Source organism: Anastrepha ludens, chromosome 3 (genome assembly GCF_028408465.1).
Source record: "Anastrepha ludens isolate Willacy chromosome 3, idAnaLude1.1, whole genome shotgun sequence".
NCBI lineage: Eukaryota > Metazoa > Arthropoda > Insecta > Diptera > Tephritidae > Anastrepha > Anastrepha ludens.
In genome coordinates, this window is record NC_071499.1 from 100,596,727 (window position 1) to 100,621,175 (window position 24,449).

At 36.7% G+C, this 24,449-nt stretch overlaps 1 protein-coding gene across 1 annotated transcript; it reads left to right on the forward strand.

The window, feature by feature from the left end:
• Positions 1–858: 858 nt before the first annotated feature.
• Positions 859–21,893, forward strand: LOC128858612 (serine/threonine-protein kinase ATM). Its single transcript, XM_054095025.1, has 33 exons — positions 859–1,178; positions 1,235–1,346; positions 1,411–1,578; positions 1,633–1,856; positions 1,918–2,016; positions 2,080–2,322; positions 2,381–2,514; positions 5,832–6,822; positions 6,917–7,094; positions 7,150–7,325; positions 7,389–7,527; positions 7,588–7,958; positions 8,014–8,155; positions 8,219–8,339; positions 8,402–8,546; positions 10,125–10,430; positions 12,611–12,890; positions 12,945–13,333; positions 13,386–13,583; positions 14,929–15,082; positions 15,142–15,571; positions 15,625–15,799; positions 15,973–16,473; positions 16,528–16,698; positions 16,768–16,893; positions 16,965–17,333; positions 17,407–18,019; positions 18,083–18,229; positions 18,388–18,767; positions 20,944–21,089; positions 21,151–21,257; positions 21,318–21,557; positions 21,617–21,893. The coding sequence occupies exons 1-33, from the start codon at positions 975–977 to the stop codon at positions 21,796–21,798; spliced, it is 8,361 nt and encodes a 2,786-aa protein (XP_053951000.1). The 5' UTR covers positions 859–974; the 3' UTR covers positions 21,799–21,893.
• The last annotated feature ends 2,556 nt before the right edge of the window (positions 21,894–24,449 follow it).

A 24,449-nucleotide genomic window follows, 5' to 3' on the forward strand; every position in this document is an offset into this window, starting at 1 on the left:
TGCTTATGCGTCCAAACAGCTGGACTTCGTTAAGTCGCCTTCCTACAAGCTTTCTGGACACCTGTAGACCAGATTCTTGGTTTATTTCCAGCATTATTTGCCGTGCCGATTTAAAATGATCTGCTTTGCTCTGGCGAATTATAGCTCTTTAAATATTAATATCAGTTTTTCGCGGCTTTGGTTTTCTTTCCATTTTTTTGCTTAGATAGGATGAATCTTTCTTAACTAGATTAAGAGCATTTTAAACCATTTTCCGCAACAAACAAATTTATTTGATCAAAGCAGATTTCGTACTAAAAACTTCAATTAATATAATATATATAAGGTTCACATTTGCGCTATTTATCTGTCCATGGCTGTACATACATGTTACAAAAAATGAAAAATAGTGCGAAATCGGATAATTTTTTAGCCCGAATTTTTGCCAGCGCCATGTATAAATTTTACGATTAAACAATATTTTCATAAGTGGGATTAATTATAAAACCTAAGTTAAGTGCTTGCTGAGTTGACGATTGCTGTATACACTTCTCTTCAACTGTATTTCTGTAAAAGCTGCAAACACGGTCGTAAAAAAACGTAATTTTTAACTTTTCCTGGGGGTTCTATAGGGACCCTAGGAGGTTGCGACTTTCATAGTTATAATGGAGTGACTTTGCATGTTCTAATGGGCTTGGTGGGTGGTGCCACTCCCCATCCTCCTCCGCCCCCCTATTCAAATATATCGTGGTAGTAATGGAAAGTTTAGCCCTAGTTTTCACTGCTGTAGGATTTTATTTGAAAGCAAAAAATCTTCTGGTCTGGCAGGGTATCCTTAGAAAGAAAGATTTATAATTTATAACAGCTGGCACCTCCGAGGAACTAAGAAATTTTAAACAGGCGGGATCCCAATTAGTTAATTTTGTTTAAGAGCTTGAAGTAAACCGTATATATCTTTGTGTTTTGTATGTGGCAGTTGATAAAAATAAGTTATTATGTCCTCTCAACTGCACCAAATCTCGACGTTGTGTGCAGAACTACGCTCGGAAAAGCCTCCAACTCGTAACAAAGCTGCTGAACGCTTAGACACAATATTGGTGAATTCTAAAGACGAACTGATCCAGCGGCTTCGGGGTAAACATACGGACGATATTACTTGGAATGAAATATTCTGCAGTACTATTGATTCGGTGCTCAAGGTTTGCTATTGTGTCTGAATGAAAGTATAAAATGAGTAAACAAATTTATCGTACAGCACGCAGCTAAGGTCGTTGAGTTGAAGGAACAAAAAAGTATCCAAGCCATGTTGAATAAAAATCACGTTTATCGTTCAGTTATTCATAAGCTTATCGATTATAATTTGGAAAGTAAGTCTTGAGCCTTTTCAGTCATTAACAAATACTCTTTGATAATTATTGATTTATTTTCTAGATTCAAATAACTTCCTATCGAAATCTGCAATTTACCAAGCATTTTGTAACGGCTTTAGCACAACTAGCGCTGTGAAAATTTTTGGTAGCTTGTTTATTCAGATTCTTGAACGGGGGATTTATAAATCTCCCTCCTATGTACGGGAACTTAAAGTGGAAGAATATAATAGTAGGTACACAATTTCATCTAGATTCGGTACATACTTAATTTTTGTATCTTTAGATATACTTTCGAATTTGTTTGAGTTAACTATTCCGGGTGATGATATTCTGCACTTCGAGGTTCTAAGCTGCATTGTAAAAACGATTGAATTAGCTGTTCAGTATGTTCATATACAAGATGAAATCATTGAATACTTGCCGGAAATTTTGCCATTTGCGCGCAGAGCAAATGATGACCGAAAAAAATCAGATGTAATAAAATTGTACTATTTTTTTATATCTCAGGTAAGGCATGAAACTGAAAATCATTAAAAAAAGTCTGGTTTGCATTAAATTCCTTATTCAGCTAACTATAGATTATCATCATGCAGTCTGTGAATCGTTACAAGATATTTTACCAGTAATGTGTGATATTTATAATGTTCAATTGAAGCCAGAAGTAAAAGTAAATATTCTATTAAAATTCATATGAAATTTTATAAATATTTTAAATATATATCTGTTATAGGAAATATTTTATTTATCCATATACTCTTCTCTACATGCAATATATCCGCACATCACAAATGGTAGTTTTAAAACTATACAAATGACCTTAAAAGACAATTGGCCGAAGACTTTAAACAAACTCAAATCAATAGTGGATTTGGAAATTAGAGAACGCAGTATGGCTATTCAACGACCAAATCAGCCTGGGCGGGAGAAATGTCTGCAGCACTTCATTGAAATGGCTAGCGTTATTGTATATGTAGTAAGTTGAATAAATTTTAAATTGAGCTCTAAGCTAAATGTTTGTTCATAATTTCCAGTTGTTTTGGCATATTAATGATAAAACCGATTTATCAGTAGGCGACCAACCTATAAACAAGATGGCAAGAGTTTCAGATAAATTGGACATTATGTTACGACTTGTTCAGCATGACAAAACCTTCAACGAAACTTGGTACGTATAAAAATATATATATCCATAAATATATATACCGATATATAAAGGCGAAAGATTTATTCGACAACTGAAGAGAAGCCAGAGTATGCCGATAATGCAGCGAAATTCGCTTGCAATGCCCCAATTATAATCAGCCCAAAAACAGAAAGACTCGATATAAAACGACATATAAATACATGCATAATACACAAACAGCGGCAGTCATTAAAAAACTACAAGCATGAACACTATTCCAATATTAATAAGAATGGAAACCCTCCACTCTACCCAACAAATATACACGGATTTAAAACCCGAATTTTTTCCCGCCTTCGCCTAGGCCACACAACACAGACCCATGAACATATCTTAAAAAAAGAAAATCACCCTATCTGTTCAACCTGCAACACAAACCAAACATTGGACCACATCCTCAACAAATAACCAAATCACGCCAACGCAAGAAAAGAAATACTAAACTCAGAACAAATAAGCGACATCCTCGCCATTCCCAGTCACTCAAACATCGAAAAAATAAGCAAATTCATTAAAACTATCGAAATGACAATATAACAAATAATCCAGACACCCACAGACTACACAGAGCTGATGACCTCTGCAGCCAATGCTCAAACATAATTTTAGTACTGGTATTCATACCAGTCATTAAATAATAATAATAATAATAATATACCGATATATAAAAATATATATTTATATATTTTTTGCTATGTGGTTTTTGTAGCAAACCAGAAAAACCTTTGATCAATTTAGACCATATCTTCTAACTCAAGACTAGAATTTTTATTGATTTCGTGGTGTTAGGTTGACTGCTATTGGCTCGGAGGAATATCAAGAAGGTGAAAACGAGGTATCGGCGAGAGAATTTTTTTTGTTTTGATATCCCCACGATAGTCAGTTCTATGTCAAACTATAATTTCTGCAGCAGACAGTTTAGAAATTGTTTTACGTTATTAAAATAACAGCAACAACAAGAGGATGTGTACCTAAAAAATAATTTTTGAATGTCAGAGTCATGAGCTGTCTTTAGATATGTGTATCTTCTTTTCACATGTCCATCTGTCGTTATCGGTGTAGAGGTTGCACTTGTAACAGCCTTACATACTGCCTTACAGCCAATAGTAGAGGCAGGGATGAAGAATAAGTTCCCTCGACAGTCGGTTCTACGTAACCGGAACGACCCGGATTTATATCCGGTCACTTCAGCAGCACTCCTCGCATATGCACGGGGAATGTTTATGCTGCTACAACAACAACAACAACAATAAGTTCATAGCGTTTTTATATTTTCTTTAATTTTACAACGATTTGTTTGCTGTTTGGCAAACATTGATAGAACACTTTCTGCTCTACAAAATTATCTTAATAGTATTTTTGAGTTATTTAATTTTTTATTAGTTTTGAGGCTTAGAAATGGAATATCCAGGAGGCAAAAATCATAATTTTCGACATCTGCTCTTCTTTGCTTTTCATCGAGGTTAAAAAGCTTCCGAAGCAGCCCGACGTGTATGGAAAAGGTGTCAAGCGAGTCTACAGCACGGAAATGGCTTGCACAGTTCGAAAAATAGCGACTTTGACGTCGGTGGCACGTCCCGCAGCGAAAGGCCTTCTGAATTCGATGAAGAACGTCTCATATCACTTTTGAAGGAGAACGGAACGCGTTCGTAAAAGGATTCTCAATTACTTTCATTCAATGGGATTTACCAAAAAATTGGGAGCCTGAGAGAGATATTGAGTATCCTACGGCCGTTATACATTTTGGATAGTTTTTATGCTAAGAGTAAATAGCGCACCAGCTTTTGTGGACATCCAGGGGTATGCGGTGGAAGATTGTGTAGGCCCCAATTTCTAACAGTTTCTTCAGCACATTGTGGTTAAGATAATAGGTGGCGCTAAAGTAATCCTCCTATCAAAAAATGCTATACATTTTGCGATTGGCCCCTAATGTCAGTTCTGTTATGACATTTGTGTAGTAAACACATGCGAAATACACGTTAAAAAACAATTTTATGCTACACTGCTCCAGAACGCGGAATATTGCTGACTATTTATTTAACCAATAATCGGTCGGTGACTTTGGCACAACGTCGCAGATTTCCTCGCCGTCCAACGCCTACTGGTGAAACACTGCGACGTTTAGCCGCTCGCCTCGAAGAGACTGGCACAACACGAGATGCTGCCAGGCGTGGCAGACCCCGGAGTAGCCGTTCTGCAGAGAATATTGCTGCTGTAGCCGAGGATGTCATGGAAGCGCCGTCGACATCGACCAGACGACGTGCCACGCAAATGGGTATCAGTCGACGGTCGACAGCGAATTTTGGTACAAGATTTGAAGATGTTTCCGTACAAAGTCCAGACGGTGCATCAGCTGTTAGCTGCTGACCGCCAATCGCGTCTAACATACGCTCAAGCCATCCTTAATCACCACCAAGAGGAAGATGATTTTTCATCAAAAATAATCAGGAGTGATGAGGCCCATTTCCATCTTAGCGGGCACGTAAATAAGCAAAATTTACGCTTCTGGGGCACTGAAAATCCGCGTGTAACCCACGAAGAGCCATTACACCCGCTCAAAGTCACTGTATGGTGTGCTGTTTTCGCTGGAGGTGTCATCGGACCATTTTTCTTCGAAGACGTCGCGGGCCAAACGGTTACTGTGAATGGTGAGCAATGATCAACGAGTTCTTTTTGTCGCAACTTGATGAATTGGGATTGGAAAACATGTGGTTCCAACAGGACGGTGCAACGGCACACACTGCACGTGCCACAACCGATGTGCTGAAGGATGCATTTCCCGGGCGCCTAATCTCCCGTTTTGGCGATTTGCACTGGCCAGCAAGATCGCCTGATTTGGCCGCTCCAGACTTCTTTTTGTGGGACTTTTTGAAGTCGCGGGTTTATGTCAACAAGCCTCAGACTCCTGCAGCTCTTAAAGACAATATCCGTCAAGAATGTGAGGGCCTATCGCCGGAAGTTTTGGCCAAAGTGATGGGAAAATGCCATAAAAAGGGCTCAAGTGGCAATCAACTGTGGCAGCGGCCATTTACATGACATCATATTCTCTACTTGATGTAAAAAAAATTAAAAGACTAAATAAAAATAATCCACAAGAAGAATCAAAGTTTTTCATTTTTTTTTAAATTAGAGCCAAAAAACATCGCAAGGTTACTTTTGCGCCACCTTGTATAAGATTGAACCATGAGGTACTTGTGGTGAAAGTTAAGAAGGCAGCCACAAACCTCAATAAAATGAATTATTTTAGATATAATAATAATTTGGATAACTAATTTTGTATACATTAAAATTAATTTCAGGTTTGCAATACTAGGTGTCCTACTAGGTAATCAACAAAATGTTATAAATCTCACCAATTACCCAGAGTTGCTGCAAGTCATTTCAAATATAACAAACGTTTCTTCGAATGCAATGACTTGGCGCAGCATACGTCGTGGTTTGACGGCGGTTTTGATGTTTGAAGAAAACGGCATTTTAGGGGTTAATAAAATGTATGTCAGTCATTGTACGGATAAGTGGAATAAAATAGTTAATTTTCTCATTTCCGAGTCATCAGAAAACAATAATATTATAACAGAAAAACAACTATTATTACAAGCCTTGATAAAACACGGCAAGCTCTCATCTGAAGCAAGTAACAAACTAATCCAATCTATTATAAGTAACAGTATTCTGAGACGAGCTGAAGCTTTTGAAACTATACGCCAAATTTTGATACATGCTGACATTTGTGGAGTAGATAAAAATTCCAAAACCATTGAAAAAATTATAATTTGGGCTTACGAGATTAACGATAAAATAAACGCCAGGAGCATGCTACTGAATATTGCTCCTGTTGACGTTACGCTTATTAACGACACCTGTGCGATTGCTGTTACGAATTTCTTGAATGAACAGCAAATATTTCCATCAACAACTTACAGAGATGATTTTCAAATGAATTACTATAATTTAAATTTGCTTCAGTACAAATATAACATGAAATTTGTTTGCTTAGAAGAGCATGGCAAACCATTGAAATCAATGCAAACATTCCTTCAGGCAAAGAGTGCTAAGTCCAAAGCCTTGAATAATTGCTTATTTCAAAACACGTATGAGTTACTGATGCGTACTGTAAACCTAGAAATTTCAAAAGAAACTACGTGTGCCAGTATTATTTCGGACATGTCGTCTTTGTACAAACTAGCAGATCTAATGAAAGCTTTACTGCATTATGAAGTGTTTACAAAACCAAATCTAAGCCAGTGTCCACTAATTAAGCGTGTGGGATTTTTCCTTAGTCATATGGAGGTAGGTTTTGCGTTCGTATTTATTTTATTACTAAAGAGGTTGCTTTTTAAACTTTGTTGTTTTGATGATTATTGACAATCGTTTACTCCAACAGTTTCAATTGAAAAGCAATGAGCCAGGAAGTATGGAACGCACGGAATTATTGGAAATTTTGCAGCATTTGGAACCGGTTGTAAAAACGTTTACTTCTAGTGAGGTATTATTACAGTTTTTAGAAACGCAACCTCTGGAGGAGTTGATTAACTTTTTGGGAATGAGTTTATTGCATAGTGGTACATTTTATAAAAATGGGTATATGTTTTGCATATTAATATTACAATTTTACAGCTTCTCAGCATGTGCGAAGTAAGTCCGCTGACTGGGCCGATGTTCGTTTCATATCGCTGCGCATTCTCGCCGAATTATGTGCTAGCAGTACTTATCAAATAGATGCATTCCATCGTATATCGCGCTATGTTTTCAATATTCGTAACGATTTAGACATTCTTCTTCCACTCATACAAGTATGTATGGCTTATGTGGCTTAATTGAAACGTCTAGTTTCACTAGTTTGTAATTTATTGCAGATATTTTGTATGCAAAAAAGGAAACCCGATCAAGAAAACTGCCTAATAGGCGAATGGTTCGTAGATAAATTAAAATTCATATTCAGGTTGTATTACATGGACCTGAAAATCATTGGCAGATTAGTTGAGATGCTTCCAGGTACTTACATGCTTGTATCAAAAAGCGAAAAATTACAATTAATAAATTGTTTGCTTGTAGAAATCTTCGAATATGTCTACCCAAACAATGAGCTCTTAGATAACATGTTCGTGGCATTAACATCGTTACTTAAAGTCGCTTATAAAAAGAATTATTCTGCAAGAATTACAAGCAATTTAATAAAAAGTGTCCGACAAATTTCGCGTCAATGCGAGGGAATCTGGACACGAGAAAGCTTTTTAAATATTTGCACATCTGTGATGAAATTTTTGTCTTTCCCATCTCTTCAAATCCAGTTTTCAGTGATAAACACGATAACATCATTAATGGATTCTAATTGGTTGAAAAGCTCAACATCATCTATTTATATTAATGAGCACTATAATATGTGTCAGGAGCTGTTTTCTACAATAAACTGGACAAATTTATTAGTATGCCTGAAAGCAATAATTGAGAACATATATCACAAATTATTATATATTATAGGATTCTACCACAGATTTAGCACAAAATCGAGCTGCGGTAGTAATGCAACTCTTAGTGGCTCTTATTGGTTTCAGTTCCTATTATCAGGAAAATTCCTTAAAGGAGTTGGCCAATTGTTATGCTTCGAAAAAATTTACAGAAGGTAAAGTCGAAGGTAAATAAACTAACTAATATCTTATTTTAACGAAATTATAAACTATTTTAGCCGACTTCAAAGAGTTCACTCAAATTTGTGACTTCTTTGGCTGTACGCGATATCAGTTGACAAAACCATATATGAACAGTTTAATAAGAGCATGGCTAGCTAATAATTGGCCAATTTTAAAGTAAGTTGTGTGTATTTGTTTTTTTTTTTTTTAATTTTTATTTATATAATTGCTTTCCTTAGATATCCATATTTTCTGTGTTACCCAAGCAGAGATGAATTTATCTCGCATAATCTTTCAATTATTGTGGCGTATACGTTATTATATGTTCCAAACGGGGATTTGAAAAAACTTAATAAATATGCAACCGATGAAGAGCTTATAAAGGTATTTATCAATTTTTAATTATAATAAATAAAAATTCGCTGTTTGGTCTATACAAAAAAGAAGGCAAACCACCACCCACCTATTGTAGTCGAAGAGGATGAATTAAGCGGCGCACACCTTCACTTATAAATATTCATGTTTATTCTCATAGTTCTGATATTTTTATTCTAACGAAAGAGTGTAAGTATAGAACACAACTTGCGAAAATTGGCAGCCGTGCCGTCAGTATCTTGACATAGTACCAGCTAAATTTCATCAACGAGGTCATGAATCTCATTTTCCATATCTTTCAAAACCAAATAAGTTAAAAGGGCAATATCATGGTCACTTGGCATTTTGAAAAAGCTCCGGAAGGCTCTCATCAATTCGGTAATAGATTTTCATAATTTCTGTGCGCGGTGTTTCTCATAAATTCTCCATGGCTAAATCTTAATGCTCACAGGTGAAAGCTATCAAACAGTAACGGTGGTTTTGGATTGACACAGAAAAGTAGCCATAAAATCCTTAAAGTATATCAGCACATGTCGGTTTTATTTTATAGTGGGCCAAAGCTTCCAAGTATTAAGGCATAGAAATTTTTATTTTGCGTGTAGAAAGATTAAGAGTCGATTTCTGTTATGATTCTTTTATAGTAGAATTTCACGAAGATCATTTTTGTGGAACATTTTATTCCCTTGGCTTACCTTTATACGGGAGAATTGTACACCTTTTTAGAGATGGTTCAAATAGTCCTTTTATATAGGACATTTGAATTGAAATGTTTTAGAACAATATGTATAATTGTCGGTAACCAGACACAAAAGTCGTCAGTATGAGAGTTGACCCGTATTTGACAAAACCATTCGCCCATCCACAACAGAGTTAAAACGTTTTGCTTGCATTCAGAGGATATGAGGATAATATGTCTTTGTTTCTTATAAAAAGTTTAACATTCTGTACTTGCTCGGCCGTAGCCGAATGGGATGGTGCGTGAGTACCTTTCGGAATTCAGAGAGAACGTAGGTTCGAATCTCGTTGAACACCAAAATGAAGAAAAAGTTTTTTTTTTATAATAGCCGCCCCTCGACAGGCCATGGGAAACATCCGAGTGTATTTCTGCATTGAAAATTGGCTGTTCGGAGTCGGCTTAAAACTGTAGGTCCCTCCATTTGTGGAACAATATTAACACACACACCACAAATAGTAGGAGAAGCACGGTCAAACACTCAGAAAGGTTGTACGTGCTAATTATATATACATATATATATATATATACAAATATATACATATTTGCTCACGCTCTCCTTTCGACTTTTTTTTTAATTTTGGTGATTTTTTTGAAGTATCATATTAGGATTTTGATAAAAAACTTTGATGTACCCAATGACCGACACTTTGACCTAAAAGATCTTTTGGGTCCTAGATAACAACTTAATGGTGGCTTTGGGAAAAAATATTTCTTAACCAAAAATAGGTGGCGGGGGAGTATATGTCAATAACGAAACTTACTTTAAAGGGGGTACATGAGATTATTTTGAGCCTTAATTGGTTTAGTTCAAGTTCAAATCAATGCTAACTAATTAAAACATTTATCCCTAGTCTGCCGCTCCTATATTACAAGCGTTCATGTTACCGCAAAAGGCATTTTGTCCGGAAGCACAATCTGAAAAATACAGGAAGCATATCGGCATATTAAATGAAAATGCAAGGCGATTGGGGATGGATTTGCAGCAAACAAGAAATAATAGTTCTAATATTCATTGGAAAACTCTATATTTTTGCTACAGTATTTTAAAAGTCGATGAATCTGCCACAGGAGCCTTTGAATTTCCAAGTCTTCATGGTACATCATCGTGGTGTCACTTAAGTCACAAAAGCCTACAACGATGTCTTAGTTTATACCTGGTAAGTTTTCTTCAAAATATGTACTAGTTATATTTGATTGTGCCTACTTGTTCAACCTCACTTATTGAAAATATTTCAATGTTGGTTAATACGATTTATTCGCACTTTAATTATCGGTTAAGCTTAATATATATGTATTGTCAATCTATTTGTATTGAAATCAAAAGAACATCCATATAACGAAGGTATTATTGGAAATAATATTAGCTGTGGTTTTTACCCGCTTAAACAGAAAAAACGTTCATCGGCAATTTCCTATAACAAATAAAAATAAGTTGGTTTTATTCACATCTATTTTATAAACGCATATAAATAAAACGAGCTTCTGACCATGTATCGGGTGCATCAGAGCTATCGTTATCTATAACTGAAATTGTGGAAATTTATTGTGAAAAAAATAAATCTCTTCGCGAATTTCACAGAGCACTTCATCCATTTTCCGTCTGGTTTACACGCTGGCAGCTTCAACGGTCTATAATTCTTTCGACTTAATGACTTACTGTTTGTTTCCATAATTTAATAAGCTAAACATCTACCACATTAGTTTATACAAGACTGGTTGCACCAGTCGCTGTATGGCAATCGCTTAACAATCGATTTATTGGACTGATCAAATGGACCATGTACCTCGTAGCTGCGGCGGACATATGCTGGTTATCATATTCAAAAATTAAATACTATGAAATTATCTACCTACCTATTTTTTGTGGTGAATATTTAATTAATAACGTCTATTATTTAAATTTTTGCTAAAATGGCTAAAGGAAAGTGTTGTTCAGTTGAACAAAGAAAAATAATATGGAACCTTTACCAAATGGGGGCCAATCAAGTGAAGATTTCCAGAATAGTGCTTTGTTCAAGAAAAATGGTATACAATGCCATCAGAGATATCAAGTCGGATGCTAATTTATTAAAAAAAAGAAAAATCCTTAAAGCTCCGCCACGTAAAAGTTCCCCCCGTGAGGATCAAATAATTGTAAGGAAAAGTCGATCGGATCCTTTTATGTCTTCACGAACGATAGCGGCAGAAGTAAGGGCAGAATCAGGCTTAGTTGTGTCCAGTAAGCTCGTGCGATGGAGTCTGAATGAAAATAAAATATTTGGTCGCATAAGCAGAAAAAACCGCTCCTATCAAAAAAGAATATTCAAGCGCGTTTATCATTCGCGCGTAGGCACCTCTTCGAAAAGACAGAGTTTTGGAAACGAGTACTTTTTCCGGATGAAACTAAAATAAACCGCATCGGTCCTGATGGAAAAACGTATGTACATCGAGAAAAAAATCAGGAAACCAATCCACGGTACACAAAAAAGACGGTGAAGCATAGCGGTGGGAATTTAAGAGGTTGAGGGTCTTTTTCGTGACGCGGGGTTGGGCCGCTGGTCAAGATAGAAGGAAATATGGATAAGCATATGAATCTGAATATACTTAGAAACAATATGGAGCCATATTCTTTCGAGTTTATGCCAGTAAATTGGATATTTATGCACGACAACGATCCCAAACATACTGCGGGAGTGGTCAAAAACTGGCTTTCGCAGGAAAATATTACCCAGCTCGATTGGCCAGCACAAAGTCCGGATTTAAATCCAATCGAAAACTTGTGGAATGATGTGAAGACGATGGTTGGACAAAAAAAATTTTAAAATATCGATGAACTTTGGGAAGGTGTACAGGAAGCATGGAACTCTATTCCGTTGGACAGGTGCCAAAAGTTATTAGAGAGTTTACCACGCAGGTGTGAAGCAGTTATACAGAATAACGGCTATTCTACCAAATATTGATATGGTAAATAATAATAGTCAAAATCTTTTCTCAATTCTTACAAATATTTCATATTTTTTACAGAAATCAAAACTGCGCTAAGTCTTTGTCCAAATCCCACTATGACCAAATAAGAATTACTTCTATTTTATCATATTTTTACTAGGGAAAACTGTCTACTTTAAGTTATTTTGTCTTATAATAAAGTGTTAAATATATTTAGTTAAAAAAACTGGATTTAATTTGGTTTCATATCATTTAATCGAGCATTATATTGAACTCTTTTTAAGTGCCCTAAACGTTTGACCATAGCTGTATATGGGAAAATAATGCCTATTATAATACCTAATTATTTATAAAAAAGGATTTAACTACTAATTTGAATACGAGGTGTACTTGTAATTTGCTTTCTTTATAGATCGACCAGGTAGATGCTGACGAATACGACCCAAAAGCGTTTTTCGCTCCCATTTGCCACAATCCACTCGAATTTTTAAAAGTTCTTGGTGCTCTAAAAGCAGATATTTATTGCTGTATATTTCCAAATGAGAAAATATTATACTTTTACAAATATTGCATAGCAGTTGATATGATTATTGATTCCATTATGACGCGTATTACTTCTAAAAGAGATACAAATATTGCGGAATACTATGCTCGTGATGCAATATTATTTATCACTCAATTCCTTCAAAAAGGTAATATGAAAATTTTATTATTTGATAAGAAATAATAAATTGTTGGTGCTTTAGTTCAATATATGGAATTGCACCAAGCGGGACTTCTCTTTTTGCAGTATCTTTTCGAAAAGCCAATTATGTCTGTTGGTGAAGGCAAAAAAGTAATTAGTGATCATTTGAATGAAATTACAAAATGCTTAATAGCCATCACTGATAGTAACAGTGAGTCAGAGAAGACAAAATTGCCCTTAAAATTATTACATCGCTTAATTGCCGAATTTGGCGACAGCGCTATGATTTTTGATCAACTTCCTGAAACAGAAAACTTTGCTGAGCTATGTGAAATCCAAAGCAAACGATCAGCCTCACCAAATAATATAAAAGATCTTTTTAAAATTTTGGAATCATCCATGCTAATTCAAAAATGTGGTACTGGCACCTTGGGAACAATAAGGCAATATGTAAGTTTAGAGAACGCTAATATTTGACAATACATTTGAAGTATTTTTATAGATAGCCAAACAGAAAGCGGAACTATGCGCAGAAGGTATGCTGTTCTCTGATCTGATTGGGCGTCTTCTTGAAGTGGCCTGCAATGCCGAAAATACAAATTTACGTCTGGAAGCGACAAAATGTCTTGGAGAATTAGGCTCTCTTCAAATAGCAGATGCAACTTTTTATTATCAAACCCACTCTTCATTTTACGATAATGTGAGTATTCCATAATAATATTAATGGCTTAGTAGACTAATAACTAAAGTTAATTAACGTAATCCAGTTTATATCTTTATTATCAGGAGCACCATTATATATGTATACATATATAATTGACGTTTACACCCTTATTGGGTGTTTAGCCGAGCTCCTCCTCTGATTTGTGATGTGCGTCTTAATGTTGTTTTAGAAATGGAGGGGCCTACAGTTTTAAGCCGACTCCGAACGGCAGATATTTTTTTGTTCAGAAGCACCATTGCACTTGTTTTTTATAACTTTGTTCTTAGAGGTCAAAATTTAGTCAAAGTATACCAAAATATTCATATTGTTGAGAGGAATCATTTTAGGCATATCTATCTGTGCGGAGGATATTTATACGTCTACCTTTGGAAGAAATTCTCCTCTATATAGTGCCTCGATATGGCAGATGGTTTTTATGACTGTTTTTAGCGAAAACTTTTGCTATCGTTTGATATTTCACATTCGATAACCGTTACAGGCCGAATTTTAAGCAGGCAGAAACCCACTACAACGATCGCTTTGATATATTTAGCCATTTCCGCAATGCTAATTCCAATTGTCCAATTAATACGTACATAAATAAAACCACATTTCCCGTATTTATTGTATAGTTATTCTTTTTCTTCTTAATTGGCGCGGTAACTGCTTACGCGATTTTGGCCGAATTTAATAAAACGTGCCAGTCTTTCTCGTGCTAACCGGCGCCAGTTGGTCACACCACGCGAAACCAAGTCCTTCAACACCTGTTCTTTCCAACGCAGATAAGGCCTATATTTTCCTCTGCTACCACCAGCTGGTACCGCATCGAACACTTTCAGAGCCGGAGCGTTTGTATCCATTCCGACCACATGACCCAGCCAATGAAGCTGATGGATCTTTATTCGCTGCATTATGTATATGTCGTCGTGAAACTCATACAGCTCATAGTTTCATCGCCTGCGATACTCGTCAACGCTAACGTGCAAAGGTCCAAAAATCATCCGCAGAATCTTTCTTTCAAAAACTCCAAGGGACGCCTCGTATATTGTCATCGCCCAAGCTTCTGCGCTGTACGATAGGACGGGCCTTATAAAGTGTTAGTCCTGTTCGTCAAGAGAGGACTTTACTACTCAATTGGCTACTTAGTCCAAAGTAGCACTTGTTGCTTAATCGTTATTATTCTATTGATTGCAGTACTTCTGAATTTGAGACTTGAAGGAATTACATTTCCTCTCAAATCCTTTGGCTTTAATTCTCTCTTCTAAATTGAATAAAATTACTATTATGGTCTATAAGAGGTAGAAAGAGGTAAAGAAATTACTTTAACAATGTCTTTATTAAGGTTGCAAGTCCAGTGGACCGGATCGAACTCTTCTCTATAAGTCTCGGAAAGATATTAGACAAAATGTTAATGCAATTTGAAGCAAACACATACGAGGTTCTGTTCAAGGTAGTAAGTCATTTAACCAATACGAAATTCGCAAAATCGATTATAGGTAAAACTAATTGCATTGGTTTATTGGTTAATCACATATTTAATTAACATTACGCACAGGACTCTATCCATATTTGGCAATTTTTCAAGGCGGCAACAAGCCTAAGCAGGAGTGGAATCCAGACGCTGGCAATGTTTCTATTGATTGGTTATCAATTTTACTATCAACGGAGTCGCTTGTGTGGAATAAATGGATTTGTGTGTTTGTTAGTAAAGTTTTCGAAAGTTGCGGTTGGACAGCTCTTCGCGATTTGGCATCGCAAGATATATATTTTGCAACTGAAATTCTACTGCCCTTCATTACATTGATAATGTACAATAAAGAGCATCACATGGACAAACTTATGTCAATGCTCGAGCATTATTTCAAAGAGCTGCACTTGATTCTCGAAAAGGGTGGAGATCAGACTATTCGAGAGATTTTCAAGGATAAACGAATAATAAGAATATTTCTAAGCATATGTGAATGCATTCGCATAAATAATGACAGGTAAGGAATACTAAAACCGTCATGTAAATATATATATTTTATTTTTATTTCAGTGCGGTCCCAATGAATTTGCTGTATGTTGCTAAAGCTAGCAATCATTGTCAGGCGTATTTTATGACAATTATTTACACGGAGTTGTGGGCATTATCGGAATTTACCTCGAACGATAAGCAGACAAAGTTAGAGGATAGTTTAAGAAATGCGGCATTTCAGGAAATTGCCACAAAGGTTATTCATTTACTTAATCCCACACAATTATGTAGTATAAATTTGATCCAAGTTGTTTTCCGCACAATTGATAGGGAGTAACAAATTAAATAGTGATTTCGAAAAAATTTTCTTTGAAAAAATACTTATTATTTTTAAACGTTACGAAATATTTTAAATTTAATATATCTTAGGCGTATAAGTCTATTGGATGCTATGATGCCATTTCGGGAATTATCTCTCCCTTACAATCGCGTCTCGAGTTTCTTGATTTGAGTAATAATTGGTCTGAAATGTTACTTCAAAACTCATTCACTAATGCAACGACAAATACCCTGTGTACTTCAGCATTGAAACGAAATGGAATTCTAAGTCTAGCTGATCTGGGCAATAGAAACATGGACAATAGTGTTGACTATGAGGTTTGTTGGCGACTATGTCAATGGGATGTTCCTGTGGAGGGGCATTTGAAAGTGAATATTGAAAATGATCCAGAAGAGGAATTTAAGAAACATCATTTCAACGCTTTGAAGTGCCTATATAATCGTGAACAACAAAATTGTTTAGCAGCCATTGGAAATGCGCGACAATGCGTAATATACAGCTTGATGGGGATAAGCATTGAATGCCTGCAAAGTGTATATAAATATCTTACCTGGTTGCACATACTTCAGCAGACTGAGGACTTTTGTCAAGTAATTTGTTTAATAAAAAAGTGGAACACACATATTAATCTTTAGTAATTCCAGGTTCAATTTACTCCTGAAGTAGATATAAAATCAATATTTGCAAAATGGCAAGTGGAAAATCAACTGAAATATGGCAGTTTTAATTGCAAAGAACTTGTTCTATCTCATGAAATTACACTTTTCAACACAGCGGGGGTGCGTGGAAAAAGAAGAATAATAGATTACTTCAAAGTAAGTAGCCATGTTGAAATGTTAACTGTGAAACCGAAAAACCAAAGTTGTTATTTTTTCTTAAAATAGTATAATCCTATCGAAACATCACTTTTAAACGTCATTAAGGAGTGCAAAAGGTCGGGCGAGATAAATTTAGCTAAACGCAATATATTAGCGCTCAGGGACACAGAAATCACAAATGAACACATTAAGGTGCATACATATTTGAAAAAGAAAGCAAAAGTAAATAGCTTAATAGTACATGCAAAAATCCAATATTTCAGCTTAATATATTGCTAGAGGATGCCGAAATTTGTTTCCGCTGCGGAAATATAGAAATCACTGAAGCTCTACTGAAACATGCTTTAACACATAAAGAATTAGGAGCTTGCCCGCAGCAAGCACGTGCTCTTAGAATGTACGGAGAATTTCTATTGGAAACGAATTCGCAAAGTTTCGAATATGTTCTGGAAAAAATGTTCAATAGATCTGTCCTTTATTTGGAAAAGATATTAAAATCTCAAAAGTTTAATACTAATAACGACTTGAGTTTTTTGTATTTGGAAGATCGTAATCCCGAAGATTTTGAAAAGGAAAACAGAAAAGAAGCTTATCAAATAATCGCAAAATACGCAGATCGCGAGTATGTACAAGTACGTATATTTGTTTATTTGAAAATTGTTCTTCGTGCGATTGATAGTAATATAATATTATAAATTTTCACAGTCGAATATGTACATAAACTCGGAAGAATTTAAATTGAAGTGCCAAATTATACAGCAAAATAGACAGGCAGCCGATTCAATCGGTAGACAAAACAAGGATCGTGATATTAACCATGGCATAATTCTAATGAAGAAGTATGCCAGTTTAGACGAAACGGAAATCAAATTTATCGAAGAGAAACGCACCAATAACCTTTGCATTGCTGTTAAACATTATATGAAATTTTGTCATATTGATGCGGGATTTTCAAATGCAGCAATATATAGAGTGATTGCATTATGGTTCGCCAACAAGCAAGATCAAGCCTTACATAAAGAGATTAAAGAAAATGTGGATATAATTCCATCTTACAAGTTTATTTGTGCTTTAAATCAAATAACCGCCAGGCTAAATTCTAAACATGACGATTTTATATCCATAATTAAAGAAATATTAGTAAAGTGCTTACAGGATCATCCACATCACACACTTTATCAGCTGTATCCGTTAATATTTGACGATACCGGAGGTAAAAGTAATAAGACTCGTTCCAATATAGCAGCCGATGTTATAACAAGGGGGCGCAACACATTGAACGCGCAGTGTGCAAAGCAGTTGACATTGATGTTCCCCGGTAAACAGTCAGATCGTGAACAAATTATGTGCATATATATAATATATTGATTTTTTATTTTAGCTTTAATTCAGTTTGCAAGTGCTGATTGTGAAAAAAGTTCAACAATGGCGTTATCAGAAAAATTAAAGAAATTGAAAAATTTAGAGGCGGTACATTGTCCCACTATTGAACTGCCAGTACTGCCACACAGGGACTACACAGTAACGAGTAAATTGCCTAACCTCTTTGTGACGATTGTGATTTATGCTTCTAAAATTTTTTTTTTTTGTGTTTTGCAATCTAGCAAGTTTGAAATGAGCTCAGCCCATTCTTTCTTCGTAGTGTATTTCATATAGAACTTATTATGTGTTTATATGCAATTTCAGGCATTGTAAAGTGGGACGAACGTGTATCGTTGGTAGGAGGTATAAACGCTCCTAAGAAGCTTGTGTGTTTGTGCTCTGATGGGAAATCACGTCCACAACTCTTAAAAGGTCGAGATGATTTACGTCAAGACGCGGTAATGCAACAGTACTTCTCATTAATAAATACTCTTTTATGTTGTGATCCCCAAACAAGTGAACGCAAAATTAGTATTCGCACCTATAAAGTCGTACCGCTTTCAATGCGAAGCGGAATATTAGAGTGGTGCGAAAATACCACACCTATCGGTGCATATTTGGGTAGTGGAAGCGACAAGGTTGGTGCGCATAAAAAATATCGCCCTAACGACATCACACCATACAAGTGCCGCCAATTATCAATGGTAAGTACATTCTTCTTCTTCTTCTTCGTCGCCAAAATATAATTCCTTTAAGTAATGCGTACAGCGCACGAACTATTAGCGGACAAGACTTCATTTGTTTCCTTAGTTGAATCCTTAAATGGAGCCGTGAATAATAGTAATAGTCTTGGCGGCCTTTGGTCTCCAACTTGTGAGTCTGGGGGTTGTATGTCACCATTCGGCAAGCAACAAATAAGAAGTCACCGCTTTTGGTTTAAGAAACCAGGCAGCTAAAACTTTGAGGTTCTCATTTAAAGGACAACGGCGTGACACTCGCATCACCAATTGAAAGAAAAGTTCCACCAAAAACCTAACAAGAAGAGTACGCACCAATTATATATATGTATGTGTATGGCGGCCGCCGTAGCCGAATGGGTTGGTGCGTGACTACCATTCGGCAGGCAATGGCAAACCTCCGAGTGTATTTCTGCCATGAAAAAGCTCCACATAAAAATATCTGCCGTTCGGAGTCGGCTTGAAACTGTAGGTCCCTCCATTTGTGGAACAACATCAAGACGCACACTACAAACAGGAGGAGGAGCTCGGTCAAACACCCAAAAAGGGTGTACGCGCCATCTACATATCTACAGGGTAAAGTGATATGAAGTGTTACCTATTCAAAACACCATAACTTTTTTGTGTGAAATTAGTTTTTATTGATTTCATAGGCAAAATTGTTCAAAAATGATTACAATTTTAACATATATTCACTTTGGCTCGATATGACCAACTTTTGCCTTGACTATAGCCTTCAAACGCTCAAAAAATGAGTTGCATGCTGCACGAATGTGATCTTGAGGTATTTTGGCCCATTCTCGTATAATCGCTTTTTTTAGCGCATCCATACTGGCATATTTTTTAGTCCTCACCTTGCTCTCCAAAATGGACCAGATGGAATAGTCCATCGGATTTGCGTCTGGCGAATTCGAAAGCCATTGTGTGGACGAAATGAAGTGCGAAACATGATTTTTTAACCATTCTTAGTTCACTTGAGCTTTATGAGACGGTGCCGAGTTCTGTTGGAACGTACATGGTCTATGACCGAAATGTTTGCGTGTCCAGCGTCCATCAGCGGTCACTGCGGCCCTAACCATTACTTGCGGTGGGAAAATGTTTCGAGTGGCCATACGCAGGCTCATATTCTCGTATGAGCATTCGGTCAAGTAAACACGATTGTTTTGAGTGTTTATGAACTGCTCAATTGGGATTTTTTTTTCATCAGAAAACACAATGTTAGGAAATTCGCCACGTTCGTGCAAGCGCAACAACTCCTTTGCTCTTTCGCACCGAACTTTTTTTTGCTGGGGTGAAAGATCGTGTGCTTTTTGGAACTTGTAAGCCTTGCCCTTGAGCTCATTTTTCAATATGCGTCGAATGCTGTCTTGCGATATTTTCAGTTCTTTGGCCATTCTTCTTCCACTTCGACGTGGATTTCATTCAAGTCGAGCCTTCACTTTTCGAACCATTTCTGGCGTTGTTGCGGTGTTTTTTGGTCCACCTCCATAGCGTTTTGCAATGCTACCTGCTATATGAGATACACAAACATTTTATTCACTTTGAGGTGACTGAGCTCACAAACAATGTCTGGTTGTGATTTTCCAGCCAAATATAACGCAATCACGCTATTACGTTTGAATTCCATCACAGAAGAAAAAATTCAACAAAACTGAGAAGCAAATGCTTTTGATGGCTTATAAACAATATATTGAACTGTCATTAGAACAATTCTGACGTTGATGTCATGAGCTGTTTTACAGATACAAGCAGTGTGAAGTTGATAACACTTCATATCGTTCACCCTGAATATATTATTATCTATTACAAATAGCTGTTGCACTTGCTCAGAAGCGCATGAAAAATGTTAGATATTAAAAAAATTTCAAATTTTTCCTTGGGCTGTCGAAAATAAACTTTTTCTTACCTTATCTACGATTTTTTGTATTTATCTACATAAATAAATAAATATCTGTTGAATTTTGCCATTTTAAGTTTTCATATAACTTTAATATTTCAATATTTTAGGGAAGTTAGTGGGAATATTAATTTAATAAATAATTAGAAAAAAATAATAAACATACTTTTCTACGCAATGTTCTACAGAATTCTTGTTTGTTTTTGTTCTATCGTCGAATATATTTCTGCTTTTTTCCATTTCCAGCAACACCTCAAATCTGATTTACAAAAACGTTTGCTAGTTTACGAGCAAATATGCGTCCAAATCAAACCAGTTTTTCACTATTTTCTGTTGGAAAAATTTGTGGTTCCAGGTATATGGTTTGAACGTCGGCTGGCTTACACAAACAGGCAAACTATTTTTCAATTATATGATAAAAATACACTCTATATAATTTTGCTTATTTTTTAGTATGGCTGTAAATTCAATGGTGGGCTTTGTAGTAGGCCTTGGAGATCGACACACTCAAAATATATTGGTTGATGAGAAAACTGCTGAAGTAATTCATATTGATTTCGGTACTTAACCCACATTTTATCTGAGTGTAAATTGAAAAAAAAAAATGTATATTATTAAAGGGATCGCTTTTGAACAAGGGAAAATAATGCCAACTCCAGAAACTGTACCTTTTCGTCTTACTCGTGATATGATTGCACCCATGGGTATTTGTGAAACAGGTGGTGTTTTTAAAAAGGCGTGCCAAGCGACGCTGGAGGTTTTGCGAAAAAATCATTCCACTATTATTACAATACTTGAAGTTTTGCTATATGATCCGTTATATATTTGGAATGTAGTACCTTCACCAACTGCTAGTAAAGGTATGGTCATAATGAGAGATTGCTTTGCTCTACCTACTTCAATAAATCCTGATTTGCAGATGATGAAAAGAACCTCACCGCGCAACGTGCACTTTTATGTGTACAACATAAGTTGGAAGGAAGGTTAAGTAGCACCACAAGTACAGTCAATACGGATGTGCAAGTTCAACGGTTAATAAACGACGCTGTGTCCAAACATAATTTATGCCGTCTATATCCTGGCTGGGATCCATATTTATAGGCACTAATTAAAAATGTATTTGTATTGTTAATTGTTGTCTGCTTTAAGTACACTTTTATTAAAAAGAAAATTGTTTGTATTCATCTACTACAAATGCTTTAAATGTGTACATATAAAACCATTCAGAATTCGGCGAACGTAGGTTCGAATCTTCGTGTAACACCAAGAAAAAAAAGAAAAACATTTTTTCTAGTAGCGGTCGCCCCTCGGCAAGCAGTGGCAAACCTCCGAGTGTATTTCTGTCATGAAAATGCTCTTAAAAAATATCCGCTTTTCGGAGTCGGCTTAAAACTGAAGGTCCCTCCATTTGTGAAACAACATCAAGACGTACGTCACAAATAGGGGGAGGAGCTCGGCCAAACACCCAAAAAAAGGGTGTAAACGCTATTTATATATACATATGTAGTGAATACCCTACCTACAAGGGTAGCATGAAGTGGCAACATTTAAACATCTGATTAATAAGAACCGTAGCCAAGTTTGTTGAATGAAATTCAATTGCAACGGACGATTCATTCATTTATAAGTTACTTTTGTTTAAATAAATAAATTACAACATTGAGATTCTATAATTGGTGACCCCGACGGCAGTGGAACATCATAGTATACGTAAATTACATTTATACAACATCATGCCTGTCGAGAATGAGGATAATTTCCAAGACGCAATAGTTCCATTTCATGTGGCGCGATTATCAATTAAACCCCCACCGTTCTGGAAGCCAGATCTGCGGTTATGGATTGCGCAGGTGGAAGCTCAATTCGCGCGAGCTGGAATTTCCACTGACGAAACAAAATACTTCACAGTGGTTGCGGAAATTGATTCAGCGGCATTTGCGCATGCTAGTGACATTATTTCGGCTCCACCTAGTTTTGGCAAATATGATGCATTAAAATCAAGGCTTATTGGAGAGTTTGACGAATCTAATGAGAAGCGGCTCAGGCGTTTAGTGGAAAGTTGCGAGTTAGGTCAAAAGAAGCCTACATCGTTATTGCGTGAAATGAAGGACTTGGCAAATCAATAGCTGGGTAAAGACATGTTGAAGTCTTTGTGTGTACGGTGTTTACCCGTTCATGTACAACAAGTTTTAGCAACTATCGAGGGTGATATAGATGACCTAGCTAAAAAGGCTGATGATTTTTTGGCGATTCCTGCACCGAGTAGCAGCGTTAATTCGGTCAGTACTTCAAGTGCCAAGATGACAGCAACCATTTCCGAATTGGTAAATAGGTTAAACCATTTAGAAAGTCACGACTTAGGTCAACGGAGTGGAGCACCTTCGCAACGGGCAAAATTAGTAAACAGTCGCAGCGGAGCAGCACGAGATGGGTATAACGATTTTTGCTGGTACCATCGCACTTTCGGAAGCGGAATAAAATGCAGTTCATTAAGCCTGGCCAGAGCGGACTACACCAATCATTATCGTTTAACGGTAGGCCCTAAAAACATGGTGCGACGGCCTAGGTCTAGAGGGAAAATGGAGTTAGCTAAGTGGGTTAGAATCATGTGGGGTAGGTTAGGTAATGGTATCAGAATAGTATGGGCCTCACGAGACAGCTGAATGGGGGATAGTTGGCCTCCGATAACGGCATTCGGGGGTCGGGAGTTTAGGAAGGTGAAGGAAGAGACTCCCCATAAATGTCGTTTAATGTCTGTCTGTATACTGTTCGATACTGTAGTTGCAGTCATGTTTGGTCCTGGATTTCGTCGGTGTAGTCGAAGAGATGTCTCCTGACTCCCCTGGGAGGTGACTCATGCTCTAGCAAGTGTCTGCAGGAGTGATTCCTACGGTAGCACCCTAGCTGAAATTGCTTGCTGAGCACTTTGCTGTACTAGTTGACCGTGGGCATGGTAGCCTCGTTGAAAAGGTGTTGCAGGGCATCCCGTGGCTGGCTTTATTCACTTAGAAACACTAGTAACAGGCGACCAGACGGGCGCAGAGCAATTTAGCTTTAAATCTCACCAGTAACATTTTTTTGTCCTTGCCCAAGTGCTACTGGGTTTTTGGACCTCAGTGGCAAAGAGAAGCGCCGTGGGTTTAGTGGGTGGAAAGTTGGAGATTCCTCGCAGTGAAAAAACGAGAAAGACTGTCGAGATAAAAGTTTAATTTGGCGCACAGGCCGTCGATGTCATTGCCGGACGCCATTATCGAGCAATCGTCAGCATATAAGATCAGCGAAACTCTCTTTGGTAGTTGGGGGATTTTCGAAATATAGAAGTTGAAAAGCAAGACTTAAAGGACACCAGCATGTGACACTCCTTGCTTCCTTCTTTCTTCATTTTGCGGTGCGGTCTCGAAAGATGACAGACGGTTTCCAACCACACGAGTAGTTTGCAGACCACCTCTTCAGTTCCGGCGGGAGGATCGGCTGTTGGATATTATTTTTTTAAATATTGTTTTCATATTTTCCTAGGACAACAATGTAATGAATATTTTTATAGCGCTGTCAAATTTCGTTCAAATTGCCAAAGAATTTAAAACTGAATCCGAAGTTGCGGATTCATCATACAATTATTAGATTAAAAATAAACTTTGAACATACCCACACCTTACTTTACAATGCTTTGCCCACGTAAGTTTGGAGTTTTGACCTCCAAGTCACGATTACTCTTACATTCCTAACTACCTGCCAAACTACCTGTACTTATT